This window comes from Bufo bufo, chromosome 4 (genome assembly GCF_905171765.1).
Source record: "Bufo bufo chromosome 4, aBufBuf1.1, whole genome shotgun sequence".
NCBI classification, from domain to species: Eukaryota; Metazoa; Chordata; class Amphibia; order Anura; family Bufonidae; genus Bufo; species Bufo bufo.
Genome location: NC_053392.1, coordinates 463745858 through 463766316, shown reverse-complemented (window position 1 = coordinate 463766316; position 20459 = coordinate 463745858). Strand labels below are relative to the sequence as shown.

The 20459-nt window shown below is 46.9% G+C and overlaps 1 protein-coding gene across 1 annotated transcript in view; it reads left to right on the top strand.

Annotated features, from left to right (window-relative positions):
* The window catches only part of ACOXL (acyl-CoA oxidase like), a 625524-nt gene that overhangs the window by 220408 nt on the left and 384657 nt on the right, over positions 1-20459 (top strand). The window contains 1 exon segment of the mRNA XM_040429469.1: positions 4576-4629. Within this exon segment, the coding sequence (XP_040285403.1) occupies positions 4576-4629 (54 nt within the window).

Genomic DNA, 20459 nt, shown 5'->3' with positions numbered 1-20459 from the left:
AGCATCGCTGCGGCCTTCTCACTGTTTTTCACTGGCCCAGTGACGTCACGACTAGTGTCAACTGGCCTGGGCAGGGCTCTATTAAAGTGAACGGAGCTTAGCCCCGCCCAGGCCAGTTGATACTAGTTGTGACGTCACTGGGCCAGCGGTAAACAGTGAGAAGGCCACGCCGCTGCCTTCTCAAACAGCTGATCGGCAGGGGTCCCAGGTGTCGGACCCCCACCGGTCAGATGCTGATGATCTATCTAGAGGATAGATCATCAGTTAAAACAAACTGCAGAATCCCTTTAAGCCAGACAACCCTATTAAACTACATAGGGGATTTTGTGGTCTATTTCTATGGAGACATATAGGTCAGCAGAGGAGCTGTGAACGTATAACTGTAGCTTTGTCCTTATCAAGACCACTTGTACAGGTTTTCTTGTTTTAGATGAATTGGAACAATCTATCTTCTGGCCATGTGATTTGCTAGACCTGGACCTCCCAGTTATCAAAATATATCAAAGGAACTAATATTTTTTTTTTTTCCTAAATGATTTTTGAGATCTGTTTCTAATTACCCCTCGTATATAATCCACATGAACCGATAACGGCCTAGTGTACAAAGGACAAAGTCAAGCGATGGAGAGAGCGCACACCATGTACCTTTTTAGTTAGCAGTTACTCTTTGCAAATGTTATGTGGTGCCGCGTTGGCACTTGACTTTTTGAAATGCAATCCAACCTTGTCAGCTATGACACCATATAAAGGTTACCCTATTGATGTCAGCACAGCTGTGCAGCGCTCTGCTGGCTGTAGGGGAATGTTAAGATTGAAGATTACACTTTACAAGAGTGAATTTGCGGTGTAGAAAGCCTCCTGCATAGGAAATGAAGGCTTTGTCAGGATGATTAATCTCTATTCTTGTCTGCTGGAGTGATTCTGAGGTGCCTTTTGAGGCCTCCTCTGTGCTTTGAGTCCTGTTTGGCTATAGATAAAACTACCCATTCCATCTTTCTGACCTTTACCTGGAAAAGGCAAAACTTCTAGTCACAGAAAAGTGTAATAATAAGAATCCAACTACACCCACAAAAAATGGAGTTCATGATGTGAACAAAATGCATTAATTTAGGTGGCTGGCTAAGGGGAGATATGTAAAAGGGGTTTCTGACATTTTAATACTGATAACCTATCCTCAGTCAGCTCCTGTGAGCGCTGCTGTCTTCTCACAGCTCACCAAGAACAGCGCTGTTTATTGTATATCGGCTGTTCTTGGTATTGCAGCTCAGTCCCATTCATTTGGATCGGGCTGAGCTGGTCCTAGGCCACGTGATCGTCACTGGCCTAGGAACAGCAGAGAGAGTAGGCTGCGGCGCTCACAGCAATACATCAGTGATTACACAGGCGATGTGCTGCCGATAATCGTACACCTTTATCCTGATAAAAGATTCAAATCAGCCGACAACCAAGCATTTGCTCGTTTATCGGCTAATAGGCGGCATGATTATACAGGACAATTAATGGGTGCAAGTCTTCCTATAAATGCTTGTTCCCAATAATTGGCTTTAAAAATTGCTTAGTCTAATAGGGCCTTAAGGCCCAGTAACAGATATGACACACAATATTGTGGAGCTGGGGGTTAGTGTATTACAGTCAGGTCCATAAATATTGGGACATCGACACAATTCTAACATTTTTGGCTCTATACACCACCACAATGGATTTGAAATGAAACGAATAAGATGTGCTTTAACTGCAGACTGCCCTCTTTAATTTGAGGGTATTCACATCCAAATCAGGTAAACGGTCTAAGAATTAAAAAGTTGATAAATTTGGTGCTTTTTTAAAGTGTAATTGTCATTTATTTATTTGTCTTCTAATGTGTAAGGACAGGGATAGGAAATGTTTTTGTAATATACTTAATGTTTAGATTTTTTTTACCTTTTCTATGTGAAAAGTTGCTAAGGCATATCCATCTTCACAGTACAGAGCAGCACTGACTGTATATTCCTCCTATATATTTCTATAAATGAACATCTGTAATATATATATATATATATATATATATATATATGGTACGTACACATACTCTGCTCTCCTGTCTCCCTGCTATATTGACACTGATCAGGGAGGCCAGCGCTGACAGTGGATAATTCATCTGTATACCCCGCCAGGCTTAATATCTAACCAGCCGCCAGGAGATGCAGGACAGATTGGGCAGACAGTGCTGGCTTTTGAGGAGGAGAGACAGGGAGAAACTGATTTATAATATATAGGGACAGTATGGAGAAAGGTAAAAATATCTGTAAAGTATAGGGAAACATTTCCTATCCCCTGCCCCTAGACATTAGAACAAAAAATAAATAAATGGCAGTTACACTTTTAAATCTAATCCAGCTTCTGTCTTGAGATGTTACTCCACGTTCTATGACACCCCTTTACTGGAGTAAAGGTGTGATAATTTTTGCAACTTATTAAACAGTCACAATTAATAAATCAGACTTAAATGAGTTTGACAGGCTGACAGGTCATGGCCACTTTCCAAAACTGCAGTAAGTTGTAGAAAAACTTTAAAATGCTGCAAACTTTTGGTGAAAGTAGTCTCCAAAGAGTTGCAATGCCTTATTTTGCTTATTTACTTTTAAAGTCCGAATTCTGGATTTCAAGGCTTGACAAATTCTCTCATTGTTTTTACACTTTTTTGCTTGGTTTCTTGACTCCATAAGCTTGTTGCGAGGCTCGCATTGTCATAAACGGCCTAGGAAACTGTAAGGAAATAACTCTCTACACACACACACAGGGTTAAATACAGCTTTGGGGATGTCCGTGGGTCACTTTCAGTTATTTAGATTTAGACCAGGACAGTTTGGCAACTTGCAACCCCAACCACTGATTGGAACTGTAAAATTTGACTTGACGTTCTACTCTTTATGTCATATGGCTTGTTGGTGGTTGGGTATCTTCCAGTTTTTAGTTTTAGTTGGGCATTCATTGTTGACATTTTTGTAGCTTTGGCCAACCCATGGTCTTGGCATTGGGGTAACGAGAAAGTATGATACCATGATGAATATACTGGGGAACATCTGAAACTGAATTTCCAGTTTCTCCTGACCATATAACATAAGGTGGTGAATGCTTCTTAAAGAGGACCTTTCATGGGTCCAAAGAATATGAACTTAGTAGCAGGCTGCAGCAGCGCTGTCCAATCACAGCGCAGAGCTCAGAGCCAGGGAGAAAAAAAAAAAAAAACAGGGAGAAGGAGAGACACTGGCGTCTCCTCCTACTTGCACCGAATGTTGAGAAATTACCGGGGGCCACAGCGGGCGAACAGAGCGACGCCCAGGAATAATAGTAAGTGCACTTAGATCCCCGGGTGCCGCTCTATGCAGCCTGCTACTAAGTTCATCTTCTTTGGACCCATGGAAGGTCCTCTTTAAAGGGAATCTGTCAGCTCCAAAACACTAGAGTAAACTGTGTATAATGTACACTGACGAGCAAAAGGGTAACAATGTTTTGCACATTTGACTTTCAGGCTCCATATCTCACCATCTACTACAGCTTTGAATGTGAGACTACCATCATTTAATAGACAATCATCTTGGCTATCTCATACATACATAAATTGGACTTGCAACTATTTAGCTTATGATTAGTTATGCAGATTCTTGTCATGTAACTGCATTGTTACTGTTTTGCTTCTAAAATTGTAAATTTTTTATTTTATTATTTTGTTAGTATTTTATAAATCCACCTTTGGCTTTCAACACTGCCTGACTCCTTTTGGGCATGCTCTCGATCAGACTCAAGCATGTCTCAGCCAAAATCTATTCCCGGGTCTCTTCTTCACATTCCTAGTGTTGGTGCATACTGGTCGACTCGCTTGGTGCTAAGTCTATCTTCACACTCCCAAAAACCAGCAGTAAGATAAATTAAGAGGACTCACACGCATAATGGAGAGGGCTCCGCACCACTGACACTATACACTACTTACTCTAGTTTCAGGAGTGTTTCGGAGCTGACAGATTCCCTTTAAGCAATATGGTATAGGCTACTGAACAATGCCAGGCTTATTTAGTCTTTCGCCCAATTTTTTAACTGAAAAGGAGCAGAAAACCTTTATGAACCAGTCACACTGTGCCCCATTGTCTTTTACTGGTACAGTCGATGATTCCTTTGTGCAAGTGTAGACAGGCTTTGTAGATATGTCGAATGTGATTATTTTTACGGCAGCAGTATCATAAGACTGCTGTGATGGCAATGGTAATATCATTGGAGTAAGTAATGTGGGATTCAAAGTTTCTCTCATATGATAAATTTTCACACCGATCAGGTTAAAGGGATTCTGTCATCAGATTTGAGGCCTATAACCTAAACATATGGCCAGGTTCCTACTAATACCCTGAATCCGAAATTGACCTTATTAAATGCGCCTGTGGCTCTATTATCATATAAAACAGGTTTATATAACCTGTCACTCACGTACCAAATGTGTCCAAGGGGACGTCTCATCATGCAGGGTGCCCGGCTGCAGCCATCTCCTTTCGATGCCCAGCGCCGCCTTCCTACTAGAAATCGCCGGCCTCCCTTTTAATAGAGCCGCCTACCTCACGTCATCGCTGCCTCCCTCACCTCAGCACCGCCTCCGAAATCGTCCGCCCCCTCAGCCAGATCCCGTGCGGCTGTGAGAGGATGGCTGCAATAGGGCGGTCAAGGCAGGTTTGAGCGAAGTGCGCCGGACGGCGCATACGCACTTCGCTCAACGAGGCCGCTGCCAGGAGTCCGCACGGGCGCATCAGGTTATACCTAGTGCGCACGCGCGGGATCTGGCTGAGGAGAGCGGACGATTTAGGAGGCGGCGCTGAGGTTAGAGAGGCGGTGATGATGTGAAGTAGGCGGCTCTATTGAAAGGGAGGGCGGCGATTTCTAGTCGGAAGGCGGCGCTGGGCACCGAAAGGAGATGGCTGCAGCCGGGCACCCTGCATCGTGAGACGTCCCCTTGGACACATTTTGACGTGAGTGACAGGTTATATAAACCTGTTTTATATGATAATAGAGCCACAGTCGCATTTAATAAGGTCTGTTTCGGATTCAGGGTATTAGTAGGGACCTGGCCATATGTTTAGGTTATAGACCTCAAATCTGATGACAGAATCCCTTTAAGTCCTCTTTGGCCCAGACAATGTTGTGTAAATCCTTTCTGTGTCTTGTTTTTCTGCCTTGCACTTGTCACCACGATACCCGGTCAATAAACAAACTGTGTTGCTCCTCAGAGGTAATGGGCCTGAAGGTGATGGCTGAATAAGGTGATGTCATCCTACTTAAAGGGCTGTTACTATTTACTGGTCACCAGGAAAACACAGGATCCTGGCCAGTGATCTGCTCACACAATTGTTTATTGATTAATTGTACTTTGGTTATTTTTATGCTTCAGTTGAATTAGAAAATTGCTTGCTATAAAATTACATTTCTGAATAATGTATTAATGGACCACAATCTTAGTTTTATAGCTGATGCTACAAGTACATCAGAAGAGATTCTGCAGCAGATTAGAAAGCCAAACAGTATATCTATATAGTGTATTTTGTGGTTAATATCTAAAATGCTACTTTCACACTGGCGTTTTGCCTTTCCGTTTGTGAGATCAATTCTGGGCTCTCACAAGCGGTCCAAAACGGATCAGTTTTGCCCTAATGCATTCTGAATGAATAAGGATCCGTTCAGAATGCATCAGTTTGCCTCCGTTCCGCCTCCATTCCGCACTGGAGGCCGACGTTTCAGTGTCTGCCTGACGATGCAGAGGCAAACGGATCCGTCCTGACATACAATGTAAGTCAATGGGGACGGATCCGTTTTCACTGACAAATGTTAAAGATAATACAAACGGATCTGTTCTGAACGGATGCAGGCGGTTGTATTATCTGTGCGGATCCGTCTGTGCAGATCCATGACGGATCCGCACCAAAAGCGAGTGTTAAAGTAGCCTAATACTTTGGTCCAGTTGACCTCAATTGGTGTCATATGATCTGAAGTAGGATTCTGTTATTATAGATTTATTATATGTTTGCACAATGATTATCTGATTAATTTAACATATCAAAAACACTTTAGAAAATGCATATAATACAATGCAAATTAGAAATAGTAAGTTTCTCTTTCATGAATTTTGCCCACCTACTTGGTCTTCTTTCATTGTATGGTTTTATATGAAGATCCCCAATCCCCCAAATATTGTGTTCACCAAGATAGTGAGCTGACAGTTTTATCCTGTCATTATATGCAATTTTACTTCTGTCTTGAATTGAAGGGGTTGTCTCAATTCAGGAAATGGCATCATGTAGACAGAGTTAATAGAAGACTCTAACTAATGTATTGTGATTGTCCATATTGCCTTCTTTGCTGGCTGGATTTATTTTTTCCATCACATTATACACTTCTCTTTCCGGGGATTACGACCACGGGAGCTGCTACACATGTGTGCCTATGCACACACCCAAGATCCCAGCCACCAGAGAGGCCGGCACTTTTTTCTAGAATGTGCAAGCACGACTGCTGCTGGATTGCAGGGTGGTCATGACCCTTGGATATGAGCAGTGTATAAGCCAGCAAAGGAGGCAATATGGACAATCACAATACATTAGTGCCTTGTATTAACTTTCTCTCCGTGATAAATGCAATTTGCTGAAGTTAGACAACCCATTTAAGAGTAGATTTTAAAAATCAAATTACAATGTTAGCTCATGTGCAGGAATTTAATAAAGAGGACCTGTCAGCTCCGAGAAATGTTTAGTAAATACTTAGAGTCTAGGGCTACAGTTATCGACTATTTTTGTAATCGAGTATTCTATCGATTAATCCTACGATTAATCGAGTACTCTAATAACAAAAAAATAATTAAAAGAACATTTTTCTTTATAAAAACTCAACAGCCCCCCCCATGCCATCAGGTTCCCCCAGTGCCATCAGCCCCCCCCCCCCCCAGTGCCACCAGCTTGCCCCCCAGTTCCCGAGGGCGACCACGGAGCGGTAATCGCAAGCGCGTGGTCACATGACACTAACGAATCCCCAATGCAAAAAATTTAGTAACCGTTTTAGCCCTATTAGAGTCCCCATAGAACAGGGGTGCACAACGTTTTCTGGGTGGGGGCCACGTTGTCAGACTGAACCAACAACAATGGCCGAAAATAAATCTTAAAGGGGTATTGCCAAATGAAATACTGTATTTATGTCATATTGAACATACATTATTAGGTCCTCTTTATTCATAAATGTCTAATTACATTAGTACTTCCATCTAATGGGGGAATACAGGGAGTGCAGAATTATTAGGCAAGTTGTATTTTTGAGGATTAATTTTATTATTGAACAACAACCATGTTCTCAATGAACCCAAAAAACTCATTGATATCAAAGCTGAATATTTTTGGAAGTAGTTTTTAGTTTGTTTTTAGTTTTAGCTATTTTAGGGGGATATCTGTGTGTGCAGGTGACTATTACTGTGCATAATTATTAGGCAACTTAACAAAAAACAAATATATACCCATTTCAATTATTTATTTTTACCAGTGAAACCAATATAACATCTCAACATTCACAAATATACATTTCTGACATTCAAAAACAAAACAAAAACAAATCAGTGACCAATATAGCCACCTTTCTTTTCAAGGACACTCAAAAGCCTGCTGTCATGGCCACGGTTTTGGCCGTGACTCCTTGGGAGCCGCATACTGTTGCCCGCGGTTTTGGGTTGTAGTGTCAACCGCAGCTTGAGGCATTATGTAGTTGGCCTCAGGTGCGGTTGCCGCGGACAACAACTATGTGTGCGGTTTCCTAGGAGTTGTGTGTGAGTATGAATGCACTTTGGTATGTCTGTGTACACTCTGTGTTATGTCTGGTGTGCACGTACATCTTCCCCTCATTGTGGTTGCCCGTGGCAACGTTTGGTCGTTGTTGTACATGTGGTGGCAGTGTCCCAGCCTTCGGGCTGACTCCCTGGACATGAGTGCCACCCATGTCGTTTGCCTGCGGCAACAGCCACAGTGTATGTGTTGTTTGGACACTTTTCCTTTTTATGTGTGTTTCCCTTCTTTGGTGCTGGAAGGGTTAACTCCCTTCCCAGTGTGTGTGTGTGTGTCTCACTGGGTGTGTCCGACTGTGGGGTGTGGCTTCTTGGCCTATAAAGCCTCACTGCTTTTGCAGGTCTGCAGGTTGCTTCAGCCATGCTTAGCTGAAAGCAGCCTCCTGTCTTTACTACCTGCCAGTAAGAGCCACCCCTGTGGTCATAACCATAATGTCTCATTAAGTTTATTTCTAGTTATGTGTGATGTCCGTTTGATGTTTTACATGTGATTTTGTGCAGCTATGGATCTGGCTCCCTGTGTGGGGATGCGTTTGTGATCTGCACCCTGCTTACACAGGGATCCAGTCAGCAAGGCTGTGGCAGGTAGGTGGAACTCTTTGTTCACCTGCCATATCCATAGAGCTGTTTATGTCTCCCCTTTTCCAGCAGCTTGGCCGTTGAGACTCCTGCTCCTCCGTGTTTAGGAGGAGTGGGTTGTCTTACTCAGCTCCTAGTTTAGGGCCATCTTGAGGGCTAGCAGGGACTTCTAGGTTCCGGAGCATGAGCCCTCCTACCATCAAGGTTGGCTCATGTAGCTAGGAGTCAGGGTCAGGTTAGGGATGCCTTTAGGAGGTGACCTGCTCCCTAATCCTGTCTTCATGGCCAAGCATCCATAACATCACCGGGCTCCACACGGCTGAGGATTTCCCCCATCCTCAGCCGTGACACCTGCCATCCATGGATTCTGTCAGTGTTTTGATCTGTTCACCATCAACATTGCGTGCAGCAGCAACCACAGCCTCCCAGACACTGTTCAGAGAGGTGTACTGTTTTCCCTCCTTGTAAATCTCACATTTGATGATGGACCACAGGTTCTCAATGGGGTTCAGATCAGGTGAACAAGGAGGCCATGTCATTAGATTTTCTTCTTTTATACCCTTTCTTGCCAGCCACGCTGTGGAGTATTTGGACGCGTGTGATGGAGCATTGTCCTGCATGAAAATCATGTTTTTCTTGAAGGATGCAGACTTCTTCCTGTACCACTGCTTGAAGAAGGTGTCTTCCAGAAACTGGCAGTAGGACTGGGAGTTGAGCTTGACTCCATCCTCAACCCGAAAAGGCCCCACAAGCTCATCTTTGATGATACCAGCCCAAACCAGTACTCCACCTCCACCTTGCTGGCGTCTGAGTCGGACTGGAGCTCTCTGCCCTTTACCAATCCAGCCACGGGCCCATCCATCTGGCCCATCAAGACTCACTCTCATTTCATCAGTCCATAAAACCTTAGAAAAATCAGTCTTGAGATATTTCTTGGCCCAGTCTTAACGTTTCAGCTTGTGTGTCTGGTTCAGTGGTGGTCGTCTTTCAGCCTTTCTTACCTTGGCCATGTCTCTGAGTATTGCACACCTTGTGCTTTTGGGCACTCCAGTGATGTTGCAGCTCTGAAATATGGCCAAACTGGTGGCAAGTGGCATCTTGGCAGCTGCACGCTTGACTTTTCTCAGTTCATGGGCAGTTATTTTGCGCCTTGGTTTTACCACACGCTTCTTGCGACCCTGTTGACTATTTTGAATGAAACGCTTGATTGTTCGATGATCACGCTTCAGAAGCTTTGCAATTTTAAGAGTGCTGCATCCCTCTGCAAGATATCTCACTATTTTTGACTTTTCTGAGCCTGTCAAGTCCTTCTTTTGACCCATTTTGCCAAAGGAAAGGAAGTTGCCTAATAATTATGCACACCTAATATAGGGTGTTGATGTCATTAGACCACACCCCTTCTCATTACAGAGATGCACATCACCTAATATTCTTAATTGGTAGTAGGCTTTCGAGCCTATACAGCTTGGAGTAAGACAACATGCATAAAGAGGATGATGTGGTCAAAATACTCATTTGCCTAATAATTCTGCACGCAGTGTACATGAAAGAGCAGCCACAAGACATAGACATACATGTTTGTTACCAGATGGTTGGAGGCCGCACAGAATGGTATCAAGGGCCACAGGTTGTGCACCCCTGCCATAGAATCACTGTATGTTGTGCCATACCTCTGGCATTTCTCCTGGAAATGTATGTAGGAACAATAATTGACAAATGGGTAATACCATTCCCTTTGTCGACGTGGTGTGCCCCTTGACACTGTCGAGTCAGTTCTGGACTGAGTAGACACATTAGTGTATTGACAAGGGAAACAGTAATAACCTGGTGTTGATTTATTCATAAATTTCCAGGAAGAATAATGGAGGAATTATCCAATGCAGACTTTTAAGACGAGATGCTGTAGCATGTTTTTTCATTATTAATATTAATATTTACTAAAACTTTCAGGGGAGCTGATGTAGAAACTCACTCATATTGGGTTATCATTGGAAGTTCACCCTGTGGTAGCAGGGACATGAGAACTGTCAAACGCTCTGACATGGGATCAATCAACAGACGATTGGTTGCCTGTATATTTTGGAATTTGTACAGAATACAGGCTGTCATGGAACAGTCTGTTATCTACATTGAAGCTCGGGGAGGTTTATATGTATCCAGTTCATAGTATTGATGCTGAGAAGAGTAATTGTGATAATTATATAATTCCGTGACATATATGGTAAAAGGACCCTACTCTTTCCCTTCTCTAAAGCCATTGCCTACTCGACATATTACTCCATTTACAGCGTATTTGAGTCAAGTCACCACTTGAACATCTCGTCTTCAGTAATGGCATACTAATTCCAAGATTATTAACAAAATAAACATAAATTGTGAAGATAGGTAGGACTTCAGTCTAGACCGTATCCTGTAGGATTGCCTGGTAAATATAGCCCAGGGTCTTCTAATCTCAGCTAACAATTATTCCTCTCTATTTCTAAGATCACAAAGGTGTAATTGTTTTGACAGTGAACTTCTCAGTAGTTTAGAAGGGGCTATATTCGAATTCGCAATATATCGCGAATATTTTTTAGAATATTTGTGATATATTCGTGAATTTGAATATTCGTTATATTCAACATCCTGATTTTTACTTGAAAATCGGGAATGTAATGACCGAGTGCGTGTGCGAGCTCATGACGTAATTTATGTCCTGCGATACTGTGGAAAGTCTCTCCTGTCCGATTAAAAAAAATGGTTTGAAACTACTTTGAGAAAGCAGAGGAAGAAATCGTGTTAACTGTAAGTAATATTATAATACAGCACTTCTTTTTTTTACATATTGCATGCATGGCAGAGTAGCTGTGACTGTGTATACAGTACACCTCTGGAAGATATGGTCCATAGATATTTGGTTTGGTCATGTGGGTCCATAGTTGAGCTCCAACATGGCGATAAAATAGGGCCATGGGGGAGCCTTGTTAGCACACCCTGCTTGGCATTAAATGGTAAATAATCTTTCAACAAACTTTGTATAACACATTAGTGCAGGTGACATTAAGAAACTTTGTAATGTGCCTCTTTATTTAGGCCCCTTTTACACCAGCGAGAATTCTTCACGGGTGCAATGCATTATGCGAACGCATTGCGCCCAAACGGAATCCGGACCCATTTATTTAAATGGGTCTGTGTACATGAGGTGTGGTTTTCACGCATCACTTTTGCGTTGTGTGAAAATCACAGCATGTTCTATATTCTGCGATTTTCACGCAATGCTGGCCCCATAGAAGTGAATGGGGCTGCGTGAAAATCGCAACGCATCCACAAGCAAGTGCGGATGCTATGCGATTTTCACGGATGGTTGCTAAGAGATGTTGTTTGTAAACATTCAGTTTTTTTATCACGCGCGTGCAAAAGGCAGTAACTCGCATAGCACCCGTGCGATAAAAACTGATCGCGATCGCAAACAAAACTGAATGGCTTTGTTTGTGAAATTGCGCAGTTTTCACTGAATGCATCCGCAACGCATCCGGACATAATCCGGACACTCTCATCTGAAAGGGGCCTTACTTATCAAGCTGACCCACCAGATTAGTATTGACCAAGTGAGGCCAACTGTCAGCTCAGTAAGGCTGGGTTCACACCTGAACGTTTTACAGCATTCCTACGCACTGTAAAATGCTCAACAGGCAAGAACCAATGATTCCCTATGGGAATGGTTCTCACCTGAGCGTTTTACAGCGCGTACGAACGCGCTGTAAAACGCCCTATGCCCCAAGAAGTACAGGAGCTTCTTTGGGGCGTAGTGTCGCGCGTTCCCGTACATAGACTTCCGGGAACGCGCGACAATGGGCGTTCGCTTGCACAGGAGCCGCGTATGTGAGACGTCTGTAGAATCGCGCATACAGAGCGCTCCATCCAGTACGCTCAGGTGTAAACCCAGCGTTAAGGATTAGATTACATGCTGCACATAAAAGTTTAAGGTGAGGGAAGGGGTAGGAGGAGTGGTATGACAGTCCATCTTCATTTGTCAAGACAGAGAATGTTCCTTTGGCGAAACTGATTAGTAAAGAAAAATGCTTTTTTCTCTGATAAGATATATTATAACTAGAGTTGAGCGAACACCTGGATGTTCGGGTTCGACGAGTTCGGCCGAACTTTCGAAAAATGTTCGGGTTCGGGATCCGAACTCGACCCGAACTTCATCCCGAACCCGAACCCCATAGAAGTCAATGGGGACCCGAACTTTTGGGCACTAAAAAGGCTGTAAAACACACCCGGAAAGGGCTAGAGGGCTGCAAAAGGCAGCAAAATGTAGTTAAATCCCCTGTAAACAAATGTAGATAGGGAAATGATGAGTTAACATAAAATAAATAAAAATTAAACAATATTAATTGGAGTGAGGTCCCATAGCACAGAATCAGGCTTCAAGTCACCCACCAATGGAGAAGGTCACTTACTATTATTTTGACCACAGCACCCAGACAAAGGAGAGAGGTCCCACAGCAGAGAACCAGGCATCATATCACCCACCACAGGAGTAGGCCACCATTTAGTTACTTTGACCCCTACACCCAGACGGAGGAGAGAGGTTACACAGCAGAGAATCAGGCATTTAGATCACCCACCACAGGAGTAGGCCACCATTGAATCAGACCCCGGCAACCATGTCAGATGGCACAAGCATAAGCTTTATATCAATCAGCACAGGAGAAGGCGACTTTGACAGACTTTGACCCCTACACCCGGACGGAGGAGAGAGGTTTCAAAGCAGAGAATCAGGCATTTAGATCACCCACCACAGGAGTAGGCCCCAATTTAATGGGACCCCGGCAACCATGTCAGATGGCACAACCATCAGCTTCATATCAATCAGCACAGGAGAAGGCGACTTTGAAAGACTTTGACCCCTACACCCAGACGGAGGAGAGAGGTTTCACAGCAGAGAATCAGGCATTTAGATCACCCACCACAGGAGTAGGCCCCCATTGAATCAGACCCTGGCAACCATGTCAGATGGCACAACCATCAGCTTTATATCAATCAGCACAGGAGAAGGCGACTTTGAAAGACTTTGACCCCTACACCCAGATGGAGGAGAGAGGTTTCACAGCAGAGAATCAGGCATCATATCAACCACCACAGGAGAAGCCACCATTTAGTTACTTTGACCCCTGCACCCAGGAAGAGGAGAGAGGCACCACAGCACATATTCTGGCATCATATCAGCCACCACAGGAGAAGCCACCATTGAGTTACTTTGACCCCCGCACCCAGGAAGAGGAGAGAGGCACCAGAGCACATATTCTGGCATCATATCAGCCACCACAGGAGAAGCCACCATTGAGTTACTTTGACCCCTGCACCCAGGAAGAGGAGAGAGGCCCCACAGCACATATTCTGGCATCATATCAGCCACCACAGGAGAAGCCACCATTGAGTTACTTTGACCCCCGCACCCAGGAAGAGGAGAGAGGCACCACAGCACATATTCTGGCATCATATCAGCCACCACAGGAGAAGCCACCATTGAGTTACTTTGACCCCTGCACCCAGGAAGAGGAGAGAGGCCCCACAGCACATATTCTGGCATCATATCAGCCACCACAGGAGAAGCCACCATTGAGTTACTTTGACCCCTGCACCCAGGAAGAGGAGAGAGGCCCCACAGCACATATTCTGGCATCATATCAGCCACCACAGGAGAAGCCACCATTGAGTTACTTTGACCCCCGCACCCAGGAAGAGGAGAGAGGCACCACAGCACATATTCTGGCATCATATCAGCCACCACAGGAGAAGCCACCATTGAGTTACTTTGACCCCTGCACCCAGGAAGAGGAGAGAGGCCCCACAGCACATATTCTGGCATCATATCAGCCACCACAGGAGAAGCCACCATTGAGTTACTTTGACCCCCGCACCCAGGAAGAGGAGAGAGGCACCACAGCACATATTCTGGCATCATATCAGCCACCACAGGAGAAGCCACCATTGAGTTACTTTGACCCCTGCACCCAGGAAGAGGAGAGAGGCCCCACAGCACATATTCTGGCATCATATCAGCCACCACAGGAGAAGCCACCATTGAGTTACTTTGACCCCTGCACCCAGGAAGAGGAGAGAGGCCCCACAGCACATATTCTGGCATCATACTAACCACCACAGGAGAAGCCACCATTGAGTTACTTTGACCCCTGCACCCAGGAAGAGGAGAGAGGCCCCACAGCACATATTCTGGCATCATATCAGCCACCACAGGAGAAGCCACCATTGAGTTACTTTGACCCCCGCACCCAGGAAGAGGAGAGAGGCACCACAGCACATATTCTGGCATCATATCAGCCACCACAGGAGAAGCCACCATTGAGTTACTTTGACCCCTGCACCCAGGAAGAGGAGAAAGGCCCCACAGCACATATTCTGGCATCATACTAACCACCACAGGAGAAGCCACCATTGAGTTACTTTGACCCCTGCACCCAGGAAGAGGAGAGAGGCCTCACAGCACATATTCTGGCATCATATCAGCCACCACAGGAGAAGCCACCATTGAGTTACTTTGACCCCCGCACCCAGGAAGAGGAGAGAGGCACCACAGCACATATTCTGGCATCATATCAGCCACCACAGGAGAAGCCACCATTTAGTTACTTTGACCCCCGCACCCAGGAAGAGGAGAGAGGCACCACAGCACATATTCAGGCATCATATCACACACCACAGGAGAAGGCCTCTTTCAGTGATTTAGGCCTTTGGACCCAGACAGAGGAGAGAGGCACCACAGCACATATTCTGGCATCATATCAGCCACCACAGGAGAAGCCACCATTGAGTTACTTTGACCCCTGCACCCAGGAAGAGGAGAGAGGCCCCACAGCACATATTCTGGCATCATATCAGCCACCACAGGAGAAGCCACCATTTAGTTACTTTGACCCCTGCACCCAGGAAGAGGAGAGAGGCACCACAGCACATATTCTGGCATCATATCAGCCACCACAGGAGAAGCCACCAATGAGTTACTTTGACCCCCGCACCCAGGAAGAGGAGAGAGGCACCACAGCACATATTCTGGCATCATATCAGCCACCACAGGAGAAGCCACCATTGAGTTACTTTGACCCCCGCACCCAGGAAGAGGAGAGAGGCACCACAGCACATATTCTGGCATCATATCAGCCACCACAGGAGAAGCCACCATTGAGTTACTTTGACCCCTGCACCCAGGAAGAGGAGAGAGGCCCCACAGCACATATTCTGGCATCATATCAGCCACCACAGGAGAAGCCACCATTGAGTTACTTTGACCCCTGCACCCAGGAAGAGGAGAGAGGCCCCACAGCACATATTCTGGCATCATATCAGCCACCACAGGAGAAGCCACCATTTAGTTACTTTGACCCCTTCACCCAAACAGAGGAGAGAGGTTCCACATCAGAGAATCAGGCATCATATCAACCACCACAGGAGTAGGCCACAATTTAATGGGACCCCGGCAACCATGTCAGATGGCACAACCATCAGCTTCATATCAATCAGCACAGGAGAAGGCGACTTTGAAAGACTTTGACCCCTACACCCAGACGGAGGAGAGAGGCTTCACAGCAGAGAATCAGGCATTTAGATCACCCACCACAGGAGTAGGCCCCCATTGAATCAGACCCTGGCAACCATGTCAGATGGCACAACCATCAGCTTTATATCAATCAGCACAGGAGAAGCCACCATTGAGTTACTTTGACCCCTGCACCCAGGAAGAGGAGAGAGGCCCCACAGCACATATTCTGGCATCATATCAGCCACCACAGGAGAAGCCACCATTGAGTTACTTTGACCCCCGCACCCAGGAAGAGGAGAGAGGCACCACAGCACATATTCTGGCATCATATCAGCCACCACAGGAGAAGCCACCATTGAGTTACTTTGACCCCTGCACCCAGGAAGAGGAGAGAGGCCCCACAGCACATATTCTGGCATCATATCAGCCACCACAGGAGAAGCCACCATTGAGTTACTTTGACCCCCGCACCCAGGAAGAGGAGAGAGGCACCACAGCACATATTCTGGCATCATATCAGCCACCACAGGAGAAGCCACCATTGAGTTACTTTGACCCCTGCACCCAGGAAGAGGAGAGAGGCCCCACAGCACATATTCTGGCATCATATCAGCCACCACAGGAGAAGCCACCATTGAGTTACTTTGACCCCTGCACCCAGGAAGAGGAGAGAGGCCCCACAGCACATATTCTGGCATCATACTAACCACCACAGGAGAAGCCACCATTGAGTTACTTTGACCCCTGCACCCAGGAAGAGGAGAGAGGCCCCACAGCACATATTCTGGCATCATATCAGCCACCACAGGAGAAGCCACCATTGAGTTACTTTGACCCCCGCACCCAGGAAGAGGAGAGAGGCACCACAGCACATATTCTGGCATCATATCAGCCACCACAGGAGAAGCCACCATTGAGTTACTTTGACCCCTGCACCCAGGAAGAGGAGAGAGGCCCCACAGCACATATTCTGGCATCATACTAACCACCACAGGAGAAGCCACCATTGAGTTACTTTGACCCCTGCACCCAGGAAGAGGAGAGAGGCCCCACAGCACATATTCTGGCATCATATCAGCCACCACAGGAGAAGCCACCATTGAGTTACTTTGACCCCCGCACCCAGGAAGAGGAGAGAGGCACCACAGCACATATTCTGGCATCATATCAGCCACCACAGGAGAAGCCACCATTGAGTTACTTTGACCCCCGCACCCAGGAAGAGGAGAGAGGCACCACAGCACATATTCAGGCATCATATCACACACCACAGGAGAAGGCCTCTTTCAGTGATTTAGGCCTTTGGACCCAGACAGAGGAGAGAGGCACCACAGCACATATTCTGGCATCATATCAGCCACCACAGGAGAAGCCACCATTGAGTTACTTTGACCCCTGCACCCAGGAAGAGGAGAGATGCCCCACAGCACATATTCTGGCATCATATCAGCCACCACAGGAGAAGCCACCATTTAGTTACTTTGACCCCTGCACCCAGGAAGAGGAGAGAGGCACCACAGCACATATTCTGGCATCATATCAGCCACCACAGGAGAAGCCACCATTTAGTTACTTTGACCCCTTCACCCAAACAGAGGAGAGAGGTTCCACATCAGAGAATCAGGCATCATATCAACCACCACAGGAGTAGGCCACAATTTAGTTTATTTGACCCCTGCACCCAGGAAGAGGAGAGAGGCCCCACAGCACATATTCTGGCATCATATCAGCCACCACAGGAGAAGCCACCATTTAGTTACTTTGACCCCTGCACCCAGGAAGAGGAGAGAGGCACCACAGCACATATTCTGGCATCATATCAGCCACCACAGGAGAAGCCACCATTTAGTTACTTTGACCCCTTCACCCAAACAGAGGAGAGAGGTTCCACATCAGAGAATCAGGCATCATATCAACCACCACAGGAGTAGGCCACAATTTAGTTTATTTGACCCCTGCACCCAGGAAGAGGAGAGAGGCCCCACAGCACATATTCTGGCATCATATCACACACCACAGGAGAAGGCCTCTTTCAGTGATTTAGGCCTTTGGACCCAGACAGAGGAGAGAGGTCAGAGATTAGCTTCATATCCCCCAGCACAGCAGAAGACCGCTTTATTTGACTTAGGCCTCAGCACCCAGACAGAAGACAGAGGTAGCATGGCAGAGGTTATGGCTTCATGTCACCCGTTAGTTTAACCGGCCACTTTCATCTGGTTAGGCCCCGGCGCCCAGACAGAGAAGAGTTTCATTCAACTGTGGGTTTCATAAAATTTGTATCAAATAAAGAAGTGGCCCGTAGCACAACAAGACATGTTTTAGGCAGTTAATAAGGACTACTCTGCACAAGGGAGGGACAGGTCCTGTGGGATCCATGCCTGGTTCATCTTTATGAAGGTCAGCTTGTCCACGTTGGCTGTGGACAGGCGGCTGCGCTTGTCAGTAATGACGCCCCCTGCCGTGCTGAATACGCGTTCAGATAAAACGCTGGCCGCCGGGCAGGAAAGCACCTCCAAGGCATAACATGCTAACTCTGGCCATGTGGACAATTTCGAAACCCAGTAGTTGAATGGGGCCGAACCATCCGTCAGGATGTGGAGGGGTGTGCAGACATACTGTTCAACCATGTTAGTGAAATGCTGCCTCCTGCTAACACGTTCCGTATCAGGTGTCGGTGCAGATAGCTGTGGCGTGGAGACAAAACTTTTCCACATTTCTGCCATGCTAACCCTGCCCTCAGATGAGCTGGCCGTGACACAGCTGCGTTGGCGACCTCTTGCCACTCCTCTGCCTTCACCTTCCACCTGTTCCCCTGTGACATGTGGGAATGCTCTCAAGAGCGCCTCTATCAGCGTGCGCTTGTACTCGCGCATCTTACGGTCGCGCTCCAGTTCAGGAATTAAAGTGGGCACATTGTCTTTATACCGGGGATCCAGCAGGGTGGCCACCCAGTAGTCTGCACACGTTAAAACGTGGGCAACTCTGCTGTCGTTGCGCAGGCATTGGAGCATATATTCGCTCATGTGGGCCAGGCTACCCATGGGTAAGGACAAGCTGTCCTATGTGGGAGGCGTATCGTCATCGTCCACCGTATCCCCCCAGCCACGCACCAGTGATGGGCCTGGGCTGCCACCCCGCTGTGAACTTGCGTCATCCTCGTCCCCCTCCACCTCCTCCTCCTCATCCTCCTCGTCCTCCAGTACAGTGCCTTGGCTGGCGACTTGTGAACCTGTCCTCTGCTGCTTAAACAAACCTCCCTCTGAGCCACTTCGAACAGACTGGCCCGAAAGTGTTAGAAACGAGCCCTCATCCTCCTCCTCCTCCTCCACCTGGGCCACCTCCTCTAACATCATTGCCCTAAGTGTTTTCTCAAGGAGACATAGAAGTGGTATTGTAACGCTGATAACAGTGTCATCGCCACTGGCCATGTTGGTGGAGTACTCGAAACAGCGCAGCAGGGCACACAGGTCTCGCATGGAGGCCCAATCATTGGTGGTGAAGTGGTGCTGTTCGGCAGTACGACTGACGCGAGCGTGCTGCAGCTGAAACTCCACTATGGCCTGCTGCTGCTCGCACAGTCTCTCCAGCATGTGCAAGGTGGAGTTCCACCGGGTGGGCACGTCGCATATGAGGCGGTGAGCGGGAAGGCCGAAGTTCCGCTGTAGCGCAGACAGGCGAGCAGCGGCAGGATGTGAACGGCGGAAGCGCGCACAGACGGCCCGCACTTTATGCAGCAGCTCTGACATGTTGGGGTAGTGGTGAATGAACCTCTGCACCACCAAGTTCAGCACATGCGCCAGGCAAGGGATGTGCGTCAAACCGGCTAGTCCCAGAGCTGCCACGAGATTTCGCCCATTATCGCATACCACCAGGCCTGGCTTGAGGCCCACCGGCAGAAACCACTCGTCGGTCTGTTGTTCAATACCCCGCCACAACTCCTTTGCGCTGTGGGGCCTGTCCCCCAAACATATGAGTTTCAGAATGGCCTGCTGACGTTTACCCCGGGCTGTGCTGAAGTTGGTGGTGAAGGTGTGTGGCTGACCGGATGAGCTGGTGGAAGCAGTGGAGGAGGAAGCCGAGTAGGAGGAGGAGGCTACAGGAGGCAGAGAATGATGCCCTGCGATCCTAGGGGGCGGAAGGACGTGCGCCAAGGAACTGTCCGCCGGGGGCCCAGCCGCCACTACATTCATCCAGTGTGCAGTTAGTGAGATATAGCGTCCCTGGCCGTGCTTACTGGTCCACGTATCTGTGGTTAGGTGGACCTTGCCACAAATGGCGTTGCGCAGTGCACACTTTATTTTATCGGACACTTGCATGTGCAGGGAAGGCACGGCTGTCTTGGAGAAGTAGTGGCGGCTGGGAACCACATACTGCGGGACAGCCATGGCCATCAGCTGTTTGAAGCTGTCTGTGTCCACCAGCCTGAACGCCAGCATTTCTAAGGCCAGCAGTTTAGAAATGCTGGCGTTCAGGCCAAGGGCTCGAGGGTGACTCGGGGGG